The 22775-nt window shown below is 44.2% G+C and overlaps 1 protein-coding gene across 4 annotated transcripts in view; it reads right to left on the bottom strand.

The window, feature by feature from the left end:
* The window catches only part of LOC111950605 (microtubule-associated protein 6 homolog), a 28923-nt gene that overhangs the window by 696 nt on the left and 5452 nt on the right, over positions 1–22775 (bottom strand). The window contains exons 2-4 of one of the 4 annotated variants that reach the window (XM_023968324.1): positions 10869–11088; positions 5307–5539; positions 1913–2023 (exon numbers count right to left, since the gene is read on the bottom strand). In XM_023968324.1, the coding sequence (XP_023824092.1) occupies positions 1913–2023; positions 5307–5539; positions 10869–11088 (564 nt within the window). The other 3 variants (XM_023968328.2, XM_023968326.1, XM_023968325.1) reach the window with 3 other exon arrangements.

The raw sequence follows: 22775 nt of genomic DNA on the forward strand, positions 1-22775 counted from the left end.
GCTCAGTCTCAGGCAAAGCTACTCTCTTGGTTTCTTGTCACTAAATCTAATGTTGCTCAAAAAGACTGTGTTGGTGGACTTAAACAATTAATATTTTTTTCCCTAATCTTCATTCTGGAACAGACTGTTGGCATTTACAAAGAAAACACATACCTTCCCCAAATCCGAACAAAAGTTGGCATTGTTCTTCAATCATGAGGATTTGATCAATTTCTGTTGAGGGATTTTTGTTACTAAGTTCATGTCAATAAATAGCCACTGCTCTCTGAGTTTGAATCCAATCTGTCACCTGAAACCTTTTCAGACTAAAAGCTAGAGCACACTAATGGGAATAATGAGAGTCTAATGAGAGGCTCAGGGTGTTCAAGGATACACAGCCACAGGACATTCAGAAATAATCTAACCTAATATTAGCTGGAAATTTGAGGAGATTAAAACATGCATTTACAATCTTCTCTAATAGCAGAATTGTCTCTCTTTACAGCTAGAGTGTCAGTACACCCACCCTATTCAAACCCATCCCAATACACATTCAATATACATATAAAAAATAAATCGTTATGTTATATTTAGTATCACATTTGGTACTACGGTATAACATTTGGATTGCCGATCTAACTCAAACAACATAACATCATTACATTAAATGATCAACAATGAAACAACAAAAAAGTTAAGCTGTATCTGTCACGCCCTGGCCATAGAGAGCCCTTGGTTCTCTATGGTGTAGTAGGTCAGGGCGTGACTAGGGGGTGTTCTAGCTCAATATTTCTATGTTGGTGTTTTGTATGGTTCCCAATTAGAGGCAGCTGGTAATCGTTGCCTCTAATTGGGGATCATATTTAGGTAGCCATTTTTCCCACCTGTGTTTGTGGGATATTATTTTGTGTTTGTGCATGTGCACCACTACTTTCACGTTTCGTTATTGGTCTATTGTTTTTGTTTAAAGTTTCACCGTAATAAAGATGTGGAACTTCAATCACGCTGCGCCTTGGTCCGCTCATTACGACGAACGTGACAGTATAACTATGTGTTAATATAAACATCTGTAAGGTGTGTTATCCAACATGTTTATTAATCATTTCTATATAATCAGACTGGTAACATGCGGGTAATTACAATATCAGTTTGATATAATACCAAATAATACAGTGATTGCATGGTATGGCTAATCCAGTTGCTTTAAAGGATTGGCATCTCTAGTCATCTGTGTGAATCACTTGACAGTCACGGTTTACTACACAGCCATGCAATTTGTTTAGCCTTGACCTATTTTTTATCTAACCACAAGCAATGAATGCATCTTCCAGTAGCTCATAGAGGGCTCCAAAGTTGGTCTGGACTATAGACATTGTAATAGAACAATACAGGCCCAAGGCCTCCTTAAGAACCTTAAGGCACCATACCTACAGTATAGGATGTGACAGCCAACTTGGAAGCACTCACTCACTCACACAGCCAGCCAGCCGGCCAGCCGGCCAGCCGGCCAGCCGGCCAGCCGGCCAGACAGACAGACAGACAGACAGACAGACAGACAGACAGACAGACAGACAGACAGACAGACAGACAGACAGACAGACAGACAGACAGACAGACAGACAGACAGACAGACAGACAGACAGACAGACAGACAGACAGACAGACAGACAGACAGACAGACAGACAGACAGACAGACAGACAGACAGACAGACCCACTCACTCCCCTACTCTTGTTTCCATATGGAATAGGAATCTGACCTGGTGGGAACTGTAACCTAGTACAGAGAGATTCATGGTGGGTCACTTTCAAAACAAAACTGTGCCACTATCAAATATCGAAGAAATCATGACTTTGAATGACATTTTATGAGCACATATGCATGATAATGAGAGATTTATGGCTTGTGGCGGCTGTGTGTGTTTTTAGGTTACCTTGGAATGGGTAGTGCACAGCCCCACAGGTGTTGCTTTAGCGTCTGCACCCAGCCTGTATCACGGATTGGCTGACAGAGCTGTATGTAGTGGTACTGTTTTAGCACAACCCTTCAAATGAATCAGAATGTCACTCGTTAGATTTTCTAGACGTAGGATTTCACATTCTCAAAAAGCTATCAGATAAATGATACCAGATAAAGCTGAAAAATATAGTAATTACATGATTAAAATGGTTTCAGAAAATATATCCAAATGTCTCACACATTCTCACAGCCAAAAAAAGGATCTCTCATAAATCATTACATTGTGTAAATTTGTACAGTTTGTTGGCCCAGTGTATTTACATGACATCTAATTCTGTAATAATGTTCTACCCATCCTTAAATTGTACATTGCTGTATAATTTAGGCTTTGAATATATTGGGACACATGATGCAAAATAACATACTGTAGCAGCAATATTCAAGCTCTTGAAAGGATGTCAGAACTCATGCCAGAATGTCTTTGATGAGCTTTGAAAAGCGCTAAAGAAAATCTGAAGATAAATGTTTTTCTCTTCCATGTGGATTCACTCTCTAAAAATCATCTCATGTCTCACAAAGACAAAGACACAAAAACATTTACACAAATACCTGCAACCACGGTTCTTTCACCCTCCTCCTCCTCCATACGTTTCAACACAAAGAACCAAGAGGACACTGCTTTTTCTGCTTTTGCATTTATTCATATTTCAGTAAATAGGAGCAAGCAGAGAGAAACACAAGCACGTCACAGTAAAATATATTGGCCCAACACATAACTTCTTTGTACCATTATTACTTTCAATTTTTAGCTTTTGTTTCTAATGCTTGGATTCAAAATCGATAGCACCGGGTGGGTTGTGTGTCAGCACTGACATGTATGACCCCCCAACCCCCCCTTCATGTGTTACGAGAGAAAGCATCCCCCTTCCCCAACCAAAGGCTGCAAAATGCTAATAAGATGGCCCTCGCCCTCTGCTCCGTGGGCGCATGCTCAGTCTGAGTGGAATACGGTGTGGTGATTCATTGTGACATACTAACCAAGACACCACCATGGCAAATGGAGAGACAACACACTCCAACACTCAAAAATGAGGGGAGGGAGGGAGTCAGGGGACACTGACTAGCACAATAGATGACAACAACACAAGAAAGAGACTGGGGAGTGTGAGGAGGTGGGGGTTGACCCATGACAAGACAAGTCCTGCACAATGCACTGCTCTATTGAGGCCTATCCTATCCCAGGAGTCTGAGACGCTGTTCTGGTCTTTACTACTGTCTGCTAAGGCATAAGCAGACGTCTAGTCTAGCACTATACAGCCAATACAAAGGGGACAAGTCTAACTTGATTCATTTTGACATCATTTGGTTTTCATTTGTAATACAGATCATTTTCCTTGCTCACTCATTTTATCCCATTCAAGAAACTGCAAACATATGCAGAAGTATAACACAAATGTACACCAAATATAGAATCGAGTTTCGCTGCTTATGCTAATTCAATTAAATCACAGGGGAGAAATATCAAGTTGCTCTACATTGTTAGCCTATGCCTACAATATTTAGATTGCCATGGAAGGCAGCAGAGAGAGATTGATTTGAAGTTGAATGCATTGAATATAATCTTGACATCTACACGTAATCTTGTCAACCTAATCAAATCCACACACTTAAACACACACCTGGTTCAGGGAAGAGGCCAGTTCTTTGAGGCCTGTGTTAGACAGACACATACAGATACTAATTTGAGAAAAAGAAGCATTCCAAACGGCCAGCATTCAACTTACCATCACATCACAGACTCATTATTATTCAATAAAGAGAGGTATTAGCAGAGGTGGTAATCAGTGTTTCATACCCAAACAAATAGATGAATAAATAAAACATAATAAATGACATTTAGTTCCAAAACCTTAACCATGAATCTGCTCCTACTAGTGTGGACTAATATCACATCCAGCCAGACACCTCTTTAGACCTCTGGGATGTGATGGCGTTGCTGGGGTCCCATCTGCTAGTCCCATGGGGGCCTAGTCACGTTGGTTACAGTCAACCATGGCTCTGTGTGTGTGTCTGAGAGGAGGGGAGGGGCTGTAGGCGGGGGCGTGTGAGGTTATAGGTTAGGCTGCTCTATGTAGGAATAAAAAGCGATCCTGCCACCCCACTGAGCTATATCTACACAGAGTCTGCATGGTCTGGGTGAAAGCATAGCTAACGACCACAGAGCCACAATATCAATTTCCTATCGTGACTCAGTGACATGTAATGTAGTTATTCAAATGGCCAATGTAATTATAATTTCATGATAGTAACATTTAATTTATCTGCTGTGCAAATAACTGGTCTAGTAATGCATCATCATGTTACAGTAACCCAGATGGCTCCTGGTTTGGCAACAAGGTTGATGAAACAAGATATCCTTGTCTGACCTTTAAAATAACTTGATTAACAAATTTTCCTGTGAATAGAGAGAACACTTTGAATGAGACAGTATGAGGTTTTACATGTTTACCTGACAATTATTTGCTCAAAACCATTCCCACACCATCCACAATCAACAGTTATTAGGTTTACAAAATAAGATTTCATTCAGGAATGATGGCAAAGTTTAACAAAGCATCTTAGTAATGGCAATCTGATTACAGACAGACTTGGAGGCCCGTGTGCACAGGAAGACAGCATTGAGGACCTACAGAGCAGGCACACACTCAGCCATGGACCAATACACTCTAGAAAAACCAAGCTGCACATTTATCAAAGATTTTCAGACCATAATTCTAGATGAGTATCTATCTTTGGATAAATTTAGTAAGTTACAGCTATAAAGATCAAGTCCATTCAGTGAGCCAATTTACATGGTTTTCTCTTTCCCAAAAATCCTTGATAAACTCAACAAAGCAATCTGTTCAGTTGGAAGATGGAAGCCAACCACACAGGATTGCTAGTCGGTGAGCTCATGCAACAATAGCATGCGCCGTTCATTGGTAGCCATGGCAACCTTGAGATGGAGACGGAGAGAGGGGGGTGGTCGGTGGCATCAGGAAGCAGAGGAAGCGGATGCACACATCCCCTTGTTAGTACGGTGATCTAATGTAATGTGAGGCAGGGAAGAAATGACATGTCATGTCCCAACTCTGACATTTACTGTCTATAACTACTACTAACTCAGCCAATTGGCAGAGAGAAGAGAGTGAAAGAGAGAGAGAGAGCAGAAAGAGGAGACAGAGAGAGAGAGAGAGCAGAGAGAGAGAGAGAGAGAGAGAAAAGAGACACAAAACTTAAAAGGGGATGAGAACCTCTAATTTTGCAGCCTTTGCATTCTTTCCCTCAAAGAAGAATAAAAGGTAGAAGTAGTGCTAAATGATTTTTACTCTTTTGCCTCAGCCAGTTTGTTGTTCATCTCTTTACTTTTCTCCTTGTCCATCTCCGCAGGCCTGGACTCAGCGGGCTGGTTCTCCAAGGTCTTCTTCTTGGTGCCCCGCGTTGCTGTGCTGCCCTGCAGCTTCTGCTCTTTAGCCTTCTTCACAGGTTTGCCCGCCTGGCTCGCTAACCTGGTGCCCGCCTTTTTGGGTTTGGATCGGGGAGCACTGTTAGACCTCTCAACCTAGGCACAGGTGATGGGGAAGATTGGGATTCTTTATATCGTCTATCACCCAAGAAATTAGCAACAGGAGTAAATCACTGTGAAAAAGCTGCAGCTGTCCTCGGTTTGATATTGTGTTTGTTTCATTATTACAATTAGATGTGTTTTGCCATCACGACATACACAGTAAACAGAACAGCAAGAGAAATATTCTGTCATTCACAAGGACAGTGGGTTTGAAAATGTACTCTAGGAGGCTGTGGTTCTGAATAGGAGATTAACTCCCTAGTCAAAAAATCCTATAGGATTCGTGATTTTTCCAATAGAATCCTAGAGGATTCTCACCAACCTATGGGATTATGTGTCACCTCTATCAGAATCCTATTGGACTACCTTTTTTCTATTGGAAATGAAAAGTAATCATATTGGATCCAATAGGATTCTCACAGTCCTATAMGATTTTGTGTCACCTGTATCAGAATCCTGTTGGAATTATATTGGACAATTCTTTTCCTATTGGACCCTATATGATTCTCACAATTCTATCAGAATCCCATTGGAATTAGTTTTTTCTTATTGGAAATCAAAAGTAATCTGATTGGATCCTATAGGTTTTTGATAAACCTTTTTTTGTCACCCCAATCCGAATCAAAATTAGAACTTTTTTGATCATTACATTTATTGGTGACAGAAGTAAAAATGTAGATAACAATTTGCCAGCTAGCTAGCTGACTATGGTGGCTTGTTAACATATGTGAAAACGGGGGTTGAAAATGCTTCGAGGGAATCCGAAAGTGAAGGTGGAGGTAGGGGACGATTATGGCCAAGGAGGTGCGTGTGCATGGACGTCGGAGGATCTGGCTGAGGAGATCGCCAGGGCATCGGAGCAGAGGCCACTTGATGGAGACCGCTAGAATGATGGCGGCTGAAGCGGGCGTGAGTGCTTCATCGACCATGCTTCGCACGGATTCTAATGGGCGGACCGAAGGGGTGACGTCAACGCTGCGAGACGAGGAATCTGAGGCTCAGGATGTAAACGAACATGGCGACGTCCAGTTCACGATTGCGTCCGTATCTGCTAAGACCCCGAGTACTCCGGTAAGGCGGATTGGGAAGCTTGTCATGCTCAGTTAGAACTGTTAGCTCATTTTGGGGGGTGGTCGAATGAAGATGCAGGGAGACAGACCCACTGTCTGAGCTAGTGGGCAGAGCAGCCCAGAGCCGGAAAAGCCTGCATGAGTGGCTGAAATGACTGAACTAATTCGTGCTGTGTCGCTACAGGCAGCACGAAACACACGCCCTGGTCCCAGGGTCTGCTGGGGGTGTGGCCAGCCAGGCCATCTGCGCAAGGCGTGCCCCATGTCTCCCAGAGCTCAGGGAAACGGCTTGGGGTCCGCATAGACGGGGTAGTGCGGACCCCTGGCTCTCTTTCCCAACCCCCACCATCTTCAGGAGGAGCCCACTGATGCGGATGGGGGAGCAAGGCTCCATGTCCCCCAGAAGCAGATGAGGGTGCTCCCCTGAACCACCTGCTGCCGAAGGACAAGGCCTTCACTTGGATAGTGGAGTACGAGGAGGCCTTCAGCACCCTCAAACGTGCACTGATCAAGGCCCCTGTACTTGCCCCCCCCCCCCCCCCCGACCTCACATTGGCCTTTATCCTGGACACAGACGCAAGCAATATGGGCATGGGTGGGGTGCTGGCCCAGGTGGAGCCAGAGGGGGAGAGAGTGGTGGCGTACTTGGCGTACGGTGGCGTACTGTTGCTCTGTCTGTATGCTACGTCTTGCTTGTCCTATGTTGCTCTGTCTGTATGCTATGTCTTGCTTGTCCTATGTTACTATGTCTTGCTTGTTCTATGTTGCTATTGTCTATATTGTAATTGTTTTTAATAACCTGCCCAGGGACTGCGGTTGAAAATTAGCCGGCTGGCTAAAACCGGCACTTTTACTGAAACATTGATTAATGTGCACTGTCCCTGTAAAAAAAAATTATAATAATAATAAAAAAACTTCAGCAAACATTCAACAAACATGAGCGCTGCTACTGTGTCACCCGGCGGGAGCTCCTTGCTGTTGTGGCTTCCATCAAACACTTCAAGTACTACCTGGGTGGCCTGCCCTTTACTGTTAGGACTGACCACTCTGCTCTACAGTGGCTCATGTCTTTCAGAGGGGCAGGTGGGCAAGTGGCATGCTGGTTGGAGGAGCTTTAGCCGTATGACTTCACAGTGGTGCACAGGGCAGGGACACGCCACTCCAACGCCGACGCCATGTCCCGTCAGCCCTGTACTGCAGACGGCTGCCGCCACTGTGAGCAGAGAGAGGGCTGTGAGAGAGAGCTGTGTCTCACTCACGACCAAAGGGTTGTGGTCAAAGTTTGAGAGACTGCGGCTGGCTGATGGCGTGCTACAGCAGGCATGGAAGCAGTCAGCTACAGGAGAGGAGAGGTGGCATGTGGTGGTCCCAAAAGCACTGCGGGAGGCTGTGCTCCAGAGCACTCATGGGGTGGTGGAGACTGGACACTTTGGGGTCACAAAAACACTCTGCGGCCTCCGTCAAGGCTTTTATTGGGGTCAGCACAAGAGGGATGTGGAGGCCTTTTGCTGCCACTGTGACAACTGCACAGTGAGAAAGGGCCCTCCAGGCCGCTCTCATGCTCAGCTCCAACAGTTCCCAGTGGGGGCTCCCATGGAGAGGGTGGGAGTGGATGTAGTTGGGCCGTTCCCCACCACAGACAGCGGAAACCGATGGGTGCTCACGGCCATGGACTATTTCACAAAATGGCCTGAGGCCTATGCTCTGCCTGACCAGGAGGCAGAGACCATTGTCGACCATTGTCGACTCCCTGACAGCGGGGATGTTCAGCAGGTTTGGAGCTGCGGAGTCCATCCACAACGACCAAGGCAGAAACTTTGAGTCCCGTGTGTTCGCTATCATGTGTGAGAGGCTGGGTATGCACAAGTCCCGCACTACTCCTCTCCATCCTCAAAGTGATGGCTTTGTGGAGCGCTTCAACAAAATGCTTGGACAGCAGCTGGCCATCGTCTCTGCCAAACACCAGCGTGGCTGGGACAAGCATCTGCCTATGGTCCTCATGGCATGCCGCTCCGCTGTCCAAGACTCCACCTCCTGCACGCCTGCCCTCCTCATGCTGGGGAGAGAGATCCGCACCCCTGTGGAGATGGCGTTTGGTCTGCCCCTGGATAGCCCTCATGTTCCCCCGGGGCTGGAGTATGCCCGGAGACTCCAGGACCACCTGGAGACAGCCCACACCTTCGCCAGAGAGCAGCTGGTGAATGCAGGTGTGAGGCAGAAAAGGAACTATGACGTGCACACCCGGGGAAGGCACTTTGTGGCTGGGGAGCTGGTCTGGGTCTACAGCCCCCTAAGGAAAAAAGGCAGATGCCCCAAGTTGGACAGGTACTGGGTGGAGCCCTGCAGAGGGTAGGGGAGGTTGTTTGCCTGGTACAGCAATTTTTTTTGTTATGGGACAAGTTAGCCCCACACAGAGGGGCCTCTTCTCCCCAAACCCCAGGGACCCCCACAATTCTCCTCTCTGGCAATGACATTCACCAGCCTCCCCCCCCCCGGCTCCGCAGACAAGGCTCCAGACAGCCCACTCCCCCAGTCTCCAACCCTGTGTCACTGCGTGGTTCCCCGGAGCCACGGACTGTATTCCCTCATTCCCTCATCCTTGTCCCCCATGTCCCTGCCTTCATCCCCTGGGCCCCAGAGGGGCAGCCCCCTGCCACGGAATGAGCCCCCTGTTTCATATCTAAACACTCTGCAACCATCACGGCCACGCAGGCAAAGGAGACCTCCGGGTCGCTTCAGAGACTTTGTTTGTTCCGTCGGGGACGAGGGACTTTGTGGTGGGGGGGCTGTGTAGCGACCCGCAAAGACAGCTGTGTGTTATGTGTTATGCTGTTAGTTGGTTGTGTTGTACTTACCAGTACCAGTGTTCGCGGGGTCTGACATGCCAATCACGGGAATGCTTGGAATGTTCTGGTTGGTGGAGTGACGGGGGTTGGCAGGGGGGTGGAGCATTGCATGTTTAAGACCATGTTTAGCCATTGTTCCCTCTCTTACCTCTGGTCTTCACAAGAGAAGGTCACGGTTGTTTTATACAGGTATCTTTCATTTATTTGGCGTGGGCTACGGCCAAACAGTAGCCTGTGCAGAGTTGGGAATAAACCGTGAATTCGTAAACTCATTTCTTTGTCTGGACAATTGTTCCTTTTTGATCTAGCCAGGTCATTACATACTGTATACTATTGAAAATTGATTTTGAAAGTTCCATTTATATTCCTAAAACATACATTGAAAATGATGCTGTTGCTGCTTCCCATTGACAATAACTTTTGATAAATAGCCCAATGTCAAAACACTGTTTTGAAGTGTCCAAATCAATAACTAATAAACAGTTTGTGATATATTGAAAAGCTAAACATAAAATGCACTACCTACACATGCATGTACCATAATAGGGATCGTATTACTTATAAACTTTTGACAAGTGGCAATTGATCACTCATATTGATTAGGAGAGAAATCTGTACGTACAGGAAATTAGCGCAATATAAAATAATTGAGGATATAAAAATAAATCAACATTTCAATTTCTCACTAGCTTAACAATATACAGAGTAAAAAAATGCTCTTCTGCACAATTTAACAGGCCTGCTCTGGAAAGAGCTCCCATAGTGACTGTGCAGTTAATTCGCCCTGCCTACTTATTATAACCTGTCAAGCCATAATATTGATATTATTCTATTTATTGTTATTTCAGATCACATTGTATGGACACTACAATTACATAAATACAGCTTTATTGGAAAATTTGGGCGGCAGTAACCGAAAGGTCGCTGGCTTGAATCCCTGAGACGACTAGGTGAGGAGAATTGGTTTTTGTCGGTGTGCCTTTGAGCAAGGCACTTAACCCTAATTGATCCTGTAAGTTACTCTGGATAAGAACGTCTGCTAAAATGTAAATCTCACAGCTAAATATGGAACAGAAACCTGAACATTTATGTTTACCTGCAATCAAGATTAAAGACCAGTAAACTGAGGAACATCATCTCTCCCCTGTCTCTGGAGCACAATCTCCATATTTTTGCCTATTCACACCACTGAAAAAATCCTGAGGTTCTCAACCTCTTCATCACACCATCACAATATGGGATAAAATCATATAGGATAGGTTCCAAAGTCTGATTGCAATTTCTATTGGAATTTGTTTTTGGGAATCCTATCAGATTTTTTTTTACTAGGGCTGCATTATGGCTGTACCATTGTTGTAGTCAATAGGACATGGGCTGCATGGTTTAAAGGAGCTTAAACATTCTCACCTTGGTCTCTTGTAGCCCTTTGTAGGGCTCATTGTACAGGCTGCGTATCCTCCTCCTGTCCACAGCCTTGTTGTCATTGGGCTGCTGCTTGGCCTGCTCTCCCCTGTAGGTGGCGCTATAGCTGGTCTCCAGGCTGGTCTTCTCATCAGGGGGAAGGAACTGGGACTTGGCTTGGATCAGTTTCACTGGCTTCACATCCCTMTGGGCCTTGAACTCAGTCCTACGAGAAGAATCAGTATCAAATACAGTCACGGAAGAAACTGGGATACAGTAGTGTGATGAAAAAAGCTCTCTTCACATTTCACCTACAATCTATTTAGGGACAGTAAAGAAGACTAGATCTGTATTGTCCCAAAGGGCAATTTGTGTTGCAGCATGTAGGCATTTAAATACTCATGAACAATGAAGCAGTCACATACCAATAAGTACATTGACATAGAGCAGGCAGTGGTACTCAAAGTAGCCTACTGTTTGGATATAGAAATATATTTAGTGGAATGACTGGGTCTCTCCCATAGTATGGGTGAATAGGTGGGTGTATGGGAGCAGTGACTGCACCAGGCAGCTAGCGGCTCAGGTATTTAGTATAGTCCTGACACAGCAGTTCTTCAGAAGGTCAGCTTGACCTCCAGTCTCATAGAGAGGGTTCTGTACAGGACGAGCCAACCTCCAGATTATCATCAAATTGAGATCTGTTCACTATCAACTCTTTTTTAGCAGGTCTATGAACGAACATGTTGCTAATCATTTGAGTTTTTAATTGAACGACCTTTCATAGATCAAGTTGATTTCAAGAGTTGCAATGGATTTTGAACTCATAAAAGCGGACCTAATTTCCAGAAATGACTACATGATGGCCTTTTCACTGATGAGCAGCTGGAGGCTGGGACATGGCATATTAACACTAATATTGGGAGGTCAGGTGGAAACATATTCATTCATTAATTATCCATAACTTCGATATTCCTTTCCCACTGCTCCTTCGTACTATCTAACCAAATTCCACTGTTCATGCAACTAAGGTGGCAAACACCAAATTAAAACAGAGGACTCCCTCCCTGGTCCCTTGACAAGAAAAAACTACCTGTCAAGGCTCCCCAGTGACCCCACTCTGTGCAGCAGCAGACCCCAACCCCCAACCCCTCCCCCCACAACAGCACAATGCACACGCCTTCCCTTATAGCGACACTGAAAAACACAGCATAGAACCGACACAGAGAAAAATATCACAGTGAAAAACTCAATGTTCCCACTGTGCACTACAGCAGTGAAGGGAAGGAGGGAGGGAGTGTATATTGATTAGGTAACACTATTACTAGCTAACACTATTACTAGCTAACACTATTACTAGATAACACTATTACTAGCTAACACTATTACTAGCTAACACTATTACTAGTCTGGATGTAGAAGGCAGCCCAGACAGGCCAGGCAGCCCAAGCAGGCTCAAGTACTACAGGTCCATTATAACAATTAGGCTGCTGCTGAAGATCACATAAAAAGACATGATATCAATCACACTACAGCTCAACCCATGGAAACCAAGGCAGCTACTGTAGCATGGCCATGGATTGATGACGAGAAGGCTTAACTAACTGCCATCCATTAAGTAATACACTGTCCTATGTGTGGTACAAATGTGGCCTTCATTTGAATAAAATAGAAGAGTTGGTAACACTTTATTTGGATAGTCCCAAGTAGATGGTTTGTAGATGTTCAGTAGATGTTCAATAACTGTCAACAACATTTCAACTAACTATCCACTAACCCTAACCCTAAACTTAACCCTAATCCTAGCCCTTATGCTCACCTTAACCCTTACCCTAACCCATATTCTACACATAACCCTAACCTTAACCTTAGCAAGCAGTTTCTTATCAACATATCATTTGTTGATAGTATGACCATCTGTAGATCATCTACAGGTAACTGCCAAAATAATGGAAACACTTGAGTAAATGAGGGATACAAAGTATATTGAAAGCAGGTGGTTCCACACAGGTGTGATTCCTGAGTTAATTAAGCAATTAACATCCAATCATGCTTAGGGTCATGTACTGTATAAAAATGCTGGACAGGCCATTATTTTGGCTACCATGGCTATGCCCCCATAGGATGACAATGCCCCCATCCACAGGGCATGAGTGGTCACTGAGTGGTTTGATGAGTATGAAAACGGTGCAAACCAAATGCCATTGCTGTCGAAACCTCCATCCAATATGCCAAAGTGCAAAAAACGCGCAAAAAGTCACAATAATAAAGTACAAACAAATAAATATACCTCGTGAATAATATATCACGCAAAAAACGCACACCAGAAATAGCGCGTCAAAAATGACACGTAACACGAAACAATCACACACAAAGACATGAGGGGGAACAGAGGAATAAATACATGTAGTGTGATTGGGGAATGAAAACCAGGTGTGCAGGGAACAAGACAATACAAATGGATAAATGAAAAATGGAGCGGCGACGGCTGGAAAGCCGGTGACGTCGACCGCCGAACGGAAGCCGACTTCGGTAGAAGTCGTGACAGCTATCTCTGTGAGCCCCCAATCTTATTGATGTAGACTAGCGGAACACACTTCAGAAAACATTTTTGATATCCAAATTGTTCATACATTTAATTGAACCTTTATTGCCATTAAATAATAATATCTTATCGGGTGGCATTTAGAAAATATCTAATGTATTATGTATTACCACACTGCAACTATACATCAACACATGGACCCAATCCAATTCGTATACCGCCCCAACAGATCCACAGATGATCCACACTATCTCTATTGTACTCCACACTGCCCTCTCCCAGCTGGATAAGAGAAACACCTACAGTGCATTCGGAAAGTATTCAGACGCCTTGACTTTTTCCACATTTTGATATGTTACAGCCTTATTCWAAAATTTAATAAATATATTTTTCCCTCATCAATCTACACACAATGCCCCATAATGATAAAGCATTACCTCGTACCACTGCYTATTAACTCTGTACCGGTACTCCTTGTATAGCCTCGTTATTGATATCTATTGTGTTACCATTTTCTTTTTGCTAATTTTCTTACTTACTCGTAAGTAAGCATTTCACGGTTAAGTCTACACTTGTTGTATTTGGCACGTGACAAATAACATTTGATTTGATTTAAATTGACCCACAACATTTGATTTTCTCATGAAGTAAACTGCCCATGATCTTTATGATGTGACATGGTGAGTAGAGTGGTGGTTAAAATAAGTACAAAGCAGATTACACAATGTCCAAGGCCAAGGGCAGAGTACTATCCGCAACAGGGCACTAGTGACGGAGGGTAGCGGTAGGACTGGCAGAGAGAGAGAGAGAGGGAGAGAAGAGAGAGAGAGAGAGAGAGAGAGAGAGAGAGAGAGAGAGAGAGAGAGAGAGAGAGGAGGAGAGGAGAGAGAGAGAGAGGAGAGAGAGGAGAGAGAGAGAGAGGAGAGAGAGAGAGAGAGAGAGAGAGTCAAACACAAGTCTATACAGAGAGGAGAGAGAGAGAGAGAGGAGAGAAGAGAGAGAGAGAGAGAGAGAGAGAGAGAGAGGAGAGAGGAGAGAGGAGAGAGAGAGAGAGTCAAACACAAGTCGATACTGTACATAACTAGCTGGACAACGTCATGCTCATATGACTTGTAACAATCAAGCTAGTGTCTTTCAGGTCAGTGTGTGCTTGGTACCTACTCTCCTTCCAGCTGATCAGTGTATATTTCTTCAAAACAGGTCTTTGACAAAGACAAGTATCAAAATGTTTTACGTATGACAGGATTAGGTACATTTCTTGAAAATTCCTGCACACTGTTACACACACTTCTAACTCTAACAACTGAAACATCTAATTTCCCTTTACTCCCTCTATTATGTTACTGCAAATGAAACTTCCCTCCCAAAAACAACTGTTATTTTGATGAGGTCAAGCTAACATATTTATTTCTTACTGTGTGGCCATGTAGAAAAGCAGGTGTTGCCAAGCTAACAGACTGGCTAATTGTTCTTCCTGCTTCTTGGAGCTGACCCTGCGGGGAGAGATGGGATGTCTTGTGAAAAGCTCTTTCACTATGACGATATGACACTGGCACTGACAAGGGTGTATGTGTGTGTGTGTGGGGGGGGGGGGGGGACAACACTGCTGAGATACACACACCCACTCTTTTCTAACATGGCACGGCCAGGCAACAGTCCGGCAGAGAGGGAACATTCTGGCACTCCTCTCTTAGAGACTAAGAAAGGGCAGAGAACAGGAAAAAAAGGCCATCAACACGACACTTATAGCTTTATGGCTAGTCTAACTCTAAACAAATGTATTCCCAAGTAAAATCGTGCACTCTCCTTAAACATGTCATGTCAGTTTGGCTACATCCATTCATGAGAGAAAATGGAAGAAATCCAATTGATTGCAGCATTTACATTGGACTGTGTTTCATACAGTGTTTTATATTAAAAATCATTATCATCAGTTTGACTGGACAGTCAGTCTATTTGACTGTAAGTGTACCTTCCTATATCAAATCAAATTCTATTGGTTGCTTACCCATATTTTGCAGATGTTATCGCAGGTGCAACTAATTGCTTATGTTCCCAGCTCCAACAGTGTAGTAATACCTAACAATACACACAAATCCCCAAAATAAAAAGATACAAACATCCCACTTTGACAGTAAAAGAGCTCAGCACAGAATTTCTAATCTGAAGCCCATCCAACTGTCCCAGAGTTTCAAATAAGAAACCATACACATCTGAAATGATTGCACGATTTACTACCAGGCAGAATCAATGTTAATTTGATAGCATACACAATGCATAACAGAGGACGTTCTCTCACATTTGATTCATAGTAAGGTGAATCAATCAATCCCAGTGTACAGTAAATCAGTCCGCATGCTTCCCATCCGAAACAGTTCGGAACAGTTCATGCATAGGACTATATTATGATTACATTTTGTGACGTTTTTGTTCATTTTGGTCTTCAGCAAGGTTTTTTTCAGCTGCTCGTGCACACAAAAGGGTTTCTTGAGGCAAGCCAAAGTTCAGTAGATTGGTCAAAGGTAGGGATTCTTTAATTAATGTCATTCAATGAGAGACAAATCCTTTGCATGCACATTTTTTCACTTGAGAAATACTGCACCAAACATATTAGTTAGATGTAAAATTGCACTGCGAAAATGTTACCTCAATAAATCTGTCATTAATTTTATCTTAGATGAATTCTGACTATTTTGAGGAAGTGTATACTGGCTATGGCGTCTCAAAATGGACAAACAGCACTATTGCTGCTTATTAAGAGCATATGGGAGCACACTTGTTCGGTTGACATAGCAGAGTTTGGCTAGGCGCCAGCCACACCGAAGCATGCGGAAGGCTTAACAGTACCTTGCTTTTCTTTCTGTGTCAGTCAGCCATGACATGTAGCCAACGCCTATGGGTCCTGATCAATACTCTCTCCTCCCTCAGGGATGAGCTTGCCTCTGGCTGTTATGGTAGCTGTAGATGAATCTGTAGCCTTTCAAGACAGCCCATGCAGTCAGATGGCTATTGGCTACAGTGTGACATAGTGCAACTCAGTGAAATCCCCACAGAGGGTATTGTACCTTCTGATGCATGGCTAAACCTTGGGTATATCCACACCTTTAATAAAGTTTGATGCGTCAAGTATTTCAAACAATATATGTCATTTAGCAGACACTTTTATCAAGCAACTAACAGTCACGCGTGCATACATTTTACGTCTGGGTAGCTCCGTGAATCAGAACACACAATCCTGGCTTTGCAAGCGCCATGCTCGTCATGGTTCACACAAGAATTTGACACAAAATAAATCACTATTGAGTTAACATTTTGTGTGACATGAGAAAGAGCGGCGTAATGACGAAACAAATGTTTTGGCTTTATATAGTACATTATGTTGTGCATAGACACACTAACTGAATACTGAAGAACAATTAAGCACCATAATCCTAAAATGTATGTTTAACACTTCAATTCAACAATCCTCTTTTCAGACTATGCTGTAATGCCACACTGCTGATCCTAACCGGCCTGCATCTGAAGGGAGGCTGAGCAGCATGTCCTGCCCTCCCGCTCTCTCTCCATCCATCCCTCTCTTTATCTCTCCTCAGTCAGAGCCCGTGTGGTTAGATTCAGTGATTCAACACGCACTGCCTGCCTGTCGATAGAAACACCAGGCTTTACACTTTTAAATCCACCAAAATCTGTTGGCCTCTTTACAATATTTCAGCCACAACTTCTGCTCTGCTCGTGTGGATGGCACACCAACAGTCCAGTGCAACATTAATTCTGCATTCAGGGCAGGGGTGAACTTAGGATAAAACGAGGCACTCTCATTTGCAATGATTTGTGAACACCCTGTGCAGAGCAGAGGTCCCTATGGCCAGTGAATGACTAGACAGCTGTCCATTTAACCATGATGAGAGAAATGTGGGTATCAAATGAGTCAATGGCATTAAAGAAAATGAAGTTCCAGTATAAATAAATGACTGAAATACATTAATCAATGTTGGATTTAGCAGCAAAGACCAGATTCCACACTCTGCTGGCATGGAAATGTGCTGTGATGGAACCTGAGACGATCTGAAAAAACAAATAATGCGCTCCCTCTCCCCCTCTGGGCTGAAGTAAACAAAACTCAACTACCTCTCTTTCTTAAAGCAGTGCAACATGCTCCTTATTCATCATCCACATGCTATGAGGTTATTACACATTATGCAATAGAGGAAGAACAAATCATTGTCTCAAACTGAAACTGAAACTGTTTTCTAATTAGATTTCAACAATGGAAAAGAAGCCTATTTAATGAGATGAAAAGAAGAGCTGTGGCTCATTGTGTTCATCACCTTGGTCTGATTTCACCATCAAGAAACGGCTGGTAGTCGGTGGGGATGATAATGTGGAGTAAACAATGCCTAATAACAGCAGGTGAGGCCTGACCCTAGGGGTATTCTCATGTTATTCTCATGTAAAAGTGACATTCAAAGCGTAAACATGGCACAAAGTCGGGAGGCAGCTGAGCTGAGGGATCTTAACCCCTGCTCTGCCTGAAGGGGCAGCAGGTTCCCTAGTCAGAGAATAGAGCTCAGGGATAGAGCTCTGCTACCCAACATGAACCCGACGATACATCAATAACTAGGGTACGGGTAGGACTCGGGTATCACTAAATTGATCACTAACATTTTGAAGCAGAGCCATTTGCTTGTGCTCTGCTGCACAGTACTGTCATATCTGACTAAGATCATAACATGGTTTCGGAAGTGTTTCAACTTCGTCAAATATAACAAAATAATGCGGCCTCCCGAGTGGAGCAGCGGTCTAAGGCACTGCACCGCAGTGCTTGAGGCGGCACTACAGACACAGGATCCATCCCGGGCTGTGTCGCAGGGGAGGGTTTGGCCGGCCGGTACGTCCTTGTCCCATCGCGCTCTAACGACTCCTGTTTCGGGCCGGGTGCATGCACGCTAACACGATCGCCAGTTGTACTGTGTTTCCTCTGACACATTGGTGCGGCTGGCTTACGGGTTAAGTGAGCAGTGTGTCAAGAAGCCGTGCGGCTTGGCAAGGTCGTGTTTCGGAGGATGCATGGTTCTCGACCTTCGCCTCTCCTGAGTCCGTACGGGAGTTTCAGCGATGGGACAAGACTAACTACCAATTGGATATCYCGAAAAAAGGGTAAAACATTTAAATAATCATAATAATGAAAAAATAATAATGTTCCTTCAATTTTGTCGGAGTTAAGAGTGACGAAAAGTAGGTAACAACTCTTATGTCTAGTCATTGAGCAGAGCAGCCCGAGCCAAGCAGAGCTGTTGTTATGGATACTCACCGAGTGCATGCAGAGCGAGCTGTCTGTGTGCAGGGAGCGAGTGACAGACAGAAAGGAGGAGCTAGTGGATTTACTAATACAGGAAGTTATTTATGATTTTGGGTTTCGGGCACGGCCAGGCTTTAAATTTGGCAGAAGCAATCGGGTGGGTAGGGTAGGGCCTGCAATGTCGCAGAAATGGCAAGGCCTTGGGCTTAAAATTCATGCCCATGCAGGGCTCCACCTCACACAGCTAATACAAGTCATTGAAGTCTACACAATGGTGGTGGAAGCTAGGCTTTGATGGAGACAAAGAGAGGTCCTTGATCACATCTGTCACAGTCCGCACACGCGTTATTATGAAATCAAAAGAAAAAGGTGAGAAATCAGGAATGACTGATACCGGACATAAAACCAAGGCATTCATCATAAATGCTACTTCATGTTTTCCTATTCGATTGATAAAGAAGCTGTGAATCTAGCCGGAACGGATGGCTGCCGTTTTAAGGGCTATTAACCAACTGTGGTATTTTGTTTGTTTTTTCACCTTCTTTGTAACTCTTTTTGTACATAATGTTGCTGCTACCGTCTCTTATGACCCAAAAGAGCTTCTGGACATCCGAACAGCAATTACTCACCTCAAACTGGACAAAGATTTTTTATTTAATGAGTCTGACGCGAAGGATATACTGCCTTGTCGAGACAAGGCCCAAATCCTTGTCAACAGCGTGAAGAAAAGACTGAGAAAAATGGGGAGGAGGTGCCTTGTTCAAATTTGTGTCTAATGTCTAATATTAAAGAAGTCTTGAGGTATTGCTTGCCTGAGGTAATACCTCATAATAAGCTGTAGACCACACTATCTACCAAGAGAGTTCCCATCTATATTATTCAAAGGCGTCTATTTACCACCACAAACCGATGCTGGCAATAAGAGCTGTATAAGGCCATAAGCAAACAAGAAAATGTGCATCAAGAAGCGGCGATCCTAATGGCCGGGGACTTCAATGCAGGCAAACTTAAATCTGTATTACCTCATTTCTACCAGCATGTCACGTGCAACCAGAGGAAAAACACTCTAGACCACCTTTACTCCACACACAGACGCATACAAAGCTCTCCCTCGCCCTCCATTTGGCAAATCTGACCATAATTCTATCCTCCTGTTTCCTGCTTACAAGCAAAAACTAAGCAAGAAGTACCAGTGACTCGCTTAATACGGAAGTGGTCAGATGACGTGGATGCTACAGGACTATTTTGTTAGCACAGACTGGAATATGTTCCCGGGATTCATCCAAAGGCATTAAGGAGTATACCACCTCCGTCACAGGCTTTATCAATAAGTGCATCAACGATGTCGTCCCCACAGTGACCGTACGTACATATCCCAACCAGAAGCGATGGATTCCAGGCAACATCCGCACCGAGCTAATGGCTAGAGCTGCCGCTTTCAAGAAATCGCGATATGCCCTCAGACGAAACATCAAACAGGCAAAGCGTCAATACAGGACTAAGATTGAATCCTACTACACCGGCTCTGATGCTCGTCGGATGTGGCAGGGTTTGAAAACTATTACGGACTACAAAGGGAAACCTAGCTGCGAGCTGCCCAGTGACGTTAGCCTACCAGATGAGCAAAATGCCTTTTATGCTCGCTTTGACGCAAGCAACACTGAAGCATGAATGAGCGACCAGCTGTTCCGGACTACTGTTTGATCACACTCTCCGTAGCCAATGTGAGCAAGTCTTTTAAACAGGTCAACATTTACAAAGCCGCGGGGCTAGACGGATTACCAGGATGTGTACTCAAAGCATGCACGGACCGACTGGCAAGTTTCTGCACTGACATTTTCAGTGTCTCCCTGACTGAGTCTGTAATACCAACATGTTTATAACAGACCACCATAGTCCCTGTGCCCAAGAAAGCAAAGGTAATCTGCCTAAATGATTACCACCCCGTAGCACTCACGCTGGTAACTATGAAGTGCTTTGAAATTCTGCTTATGGCTGACATCAACACCATCATGCCGGAAACACTAGACCCACTCCAATTCGCATACCACACAATCTTAATTGCACTCCACACTGCCCTTTCCCACCTGCACAAAAGAAACACCTGTGTGAGAATGCTGTTCATTGACTACAGGTCAGCGTTCAACACCATAGTGCCCACAAAGCTCATCCCTAAGCTAAAGACCCTGGGACTAAACACCTCCCTCTGCAACTGGATCCTGGACTTCCTGACGGGCCAACCCCAGGTGGTAAGGGTAGGTAACAACACATCCGCCAAGCTAATCCTCAGGGGTGTGTACTTAGTCCCCTCGTGTACTCCCTATTCACCCTAGACTGCGTGGCCAAGCACGACTCTAACACCATCATTAGGTTTGCTGACGACAGTGGTAGACGTGATCACTGACAATGACGAGACATCCTATAGGGAGGAGGTCAGAGATCTGGCATTGTGGTACCAGGACAACTACCTCTCCCTTAATGTGAGAAAGACAAAGGAGCTGATCGTGGACCACAGGAAAAGGATTGCTGAACAGGCCCCCATTAACATCGACGGGGCTGAAGTCGAGAGCGGGTCGAGAGTTTCAAGTTCCTTGGTGTCCACATCACCAATGAACTATCATGGTCCAAGCACACCAAGACAGTTGTGAAGAGGGCACGACAACATATTTTCCCCCTCAGGAGGCTGAAATGATTTGGCATGGGTCCCAGATCCTCAAAAAATTCTACAGCTGCACCATCGAGAGCATCCTGACCGGTTGCATTACCGCCTGGTAAGGCAACTGCTCGGCATCTGACCGTGAGGCGCTACAGAGGGTAGTGCATACGGTCGAGTACATCACTGGAGCCAAGCTTCCTGCTATCCAGGATCTATATACTAGACAGTATCAAAGGAAGGTCCAAAAAATTGTCAAAGACTCCAGTCACCCAAGTCATAGACTGTTCTCTCTGCTACTGCACGGAACGCTGTACTGGAGCGCCAAGTCCAGGACCAAAAGGCTTAACAGCTTCTACCCCCAAGCCATAAGACTGCTGAACAATTAATCAAATGGCCACCCGGATTATTTACATTGAAATATTCTGCTTTTACAAACTGTTATGCTGTTTTCAAATGAAACACAATACCTTGCTCTTGTTAAAGCTTCTGTTTTTTCACTGCTGCTACTTGCTGTTTATTATCTATGCATAGTCACTTTACAAATGACCTCGACTAACCTATACCCCCGCACATTGACTCGGTACCGGTACCCTCTGTATATACCCTCGCTATTGTTATGTAACTTTCTTGTGTTACTTTTTGATTCAAATTCTTTTACTTTAGATTATTTTGTAAATATTTTCTTAACCTTATTTATTGAACAGCATTGTTGTTAAAGGGCTTGTAAGTAAGCATTTCACGGTAAGGTCTACACCTGTTGTATTCGGCGCATGCGACAAATAACATTTGATTTGATTTTTTCATCTTTGGGGTGCATTGTTGGGACATGCAGGCTGCACAGAATCATTTCAGATTGTCTAGATTTTAAAAGGGCTGCTGCAGTCTAAGCATACCTCTTGGTTCAGCTTCAGTACTTTTGTTTTTGTACCGTGAGGGCAGTTCTATGTACTTTACGGGGCCTTAAAAAATATCTCCTGACAGTCACTGGCTGAACACAAATAATGATGTGGTCCAGCTATCCAGTCAGGTTCCATCTGTAATTTGTAGTCAAGAAGCTTCATATCGTATTTCTAGGAGAGCTTGGATAAAAATACAGTTTTTCTGAATAGGCTTCATTTATATATTGTACATAGGTCCAGGAGGATACTTGCATTAACTGAAGCAAATATTTGTTACTTGGCTGAATTGGGAGAACCAACTACACTGCAAATCTCATTCACATCCTTCATTCTAATGAATAACACTTCCCTCTCCAACCATGCAGGCATTCAGAGACAAGGTTTCGTCATACACAAATTAGAGACAGACCAGAGGCTTTAGCATCACATGACAGCAGGCTGAATGAAGCCGCTTTGAGCAGTTCACCTTCAGCACAGTCAGAATGGGATGTCTCTCTGTCACTCCTCAGACACCCAG

Source organism: Salvelinus sp. IW2-2015, linkage group LG23 (genome assembly GCF_002910315.2).
Source record: "Salvelinus sp. IW2-2015 linkage group LG23, ASM291031v2, whole genome shotgun sequence".
Taxonomy (NCBI): Eukaryota; Metazoa; Chordata; class Actinopteri; order Salmoniformes; family Salmonidae; genus Salvelinus; species Salvelinus sp. IW2-2015.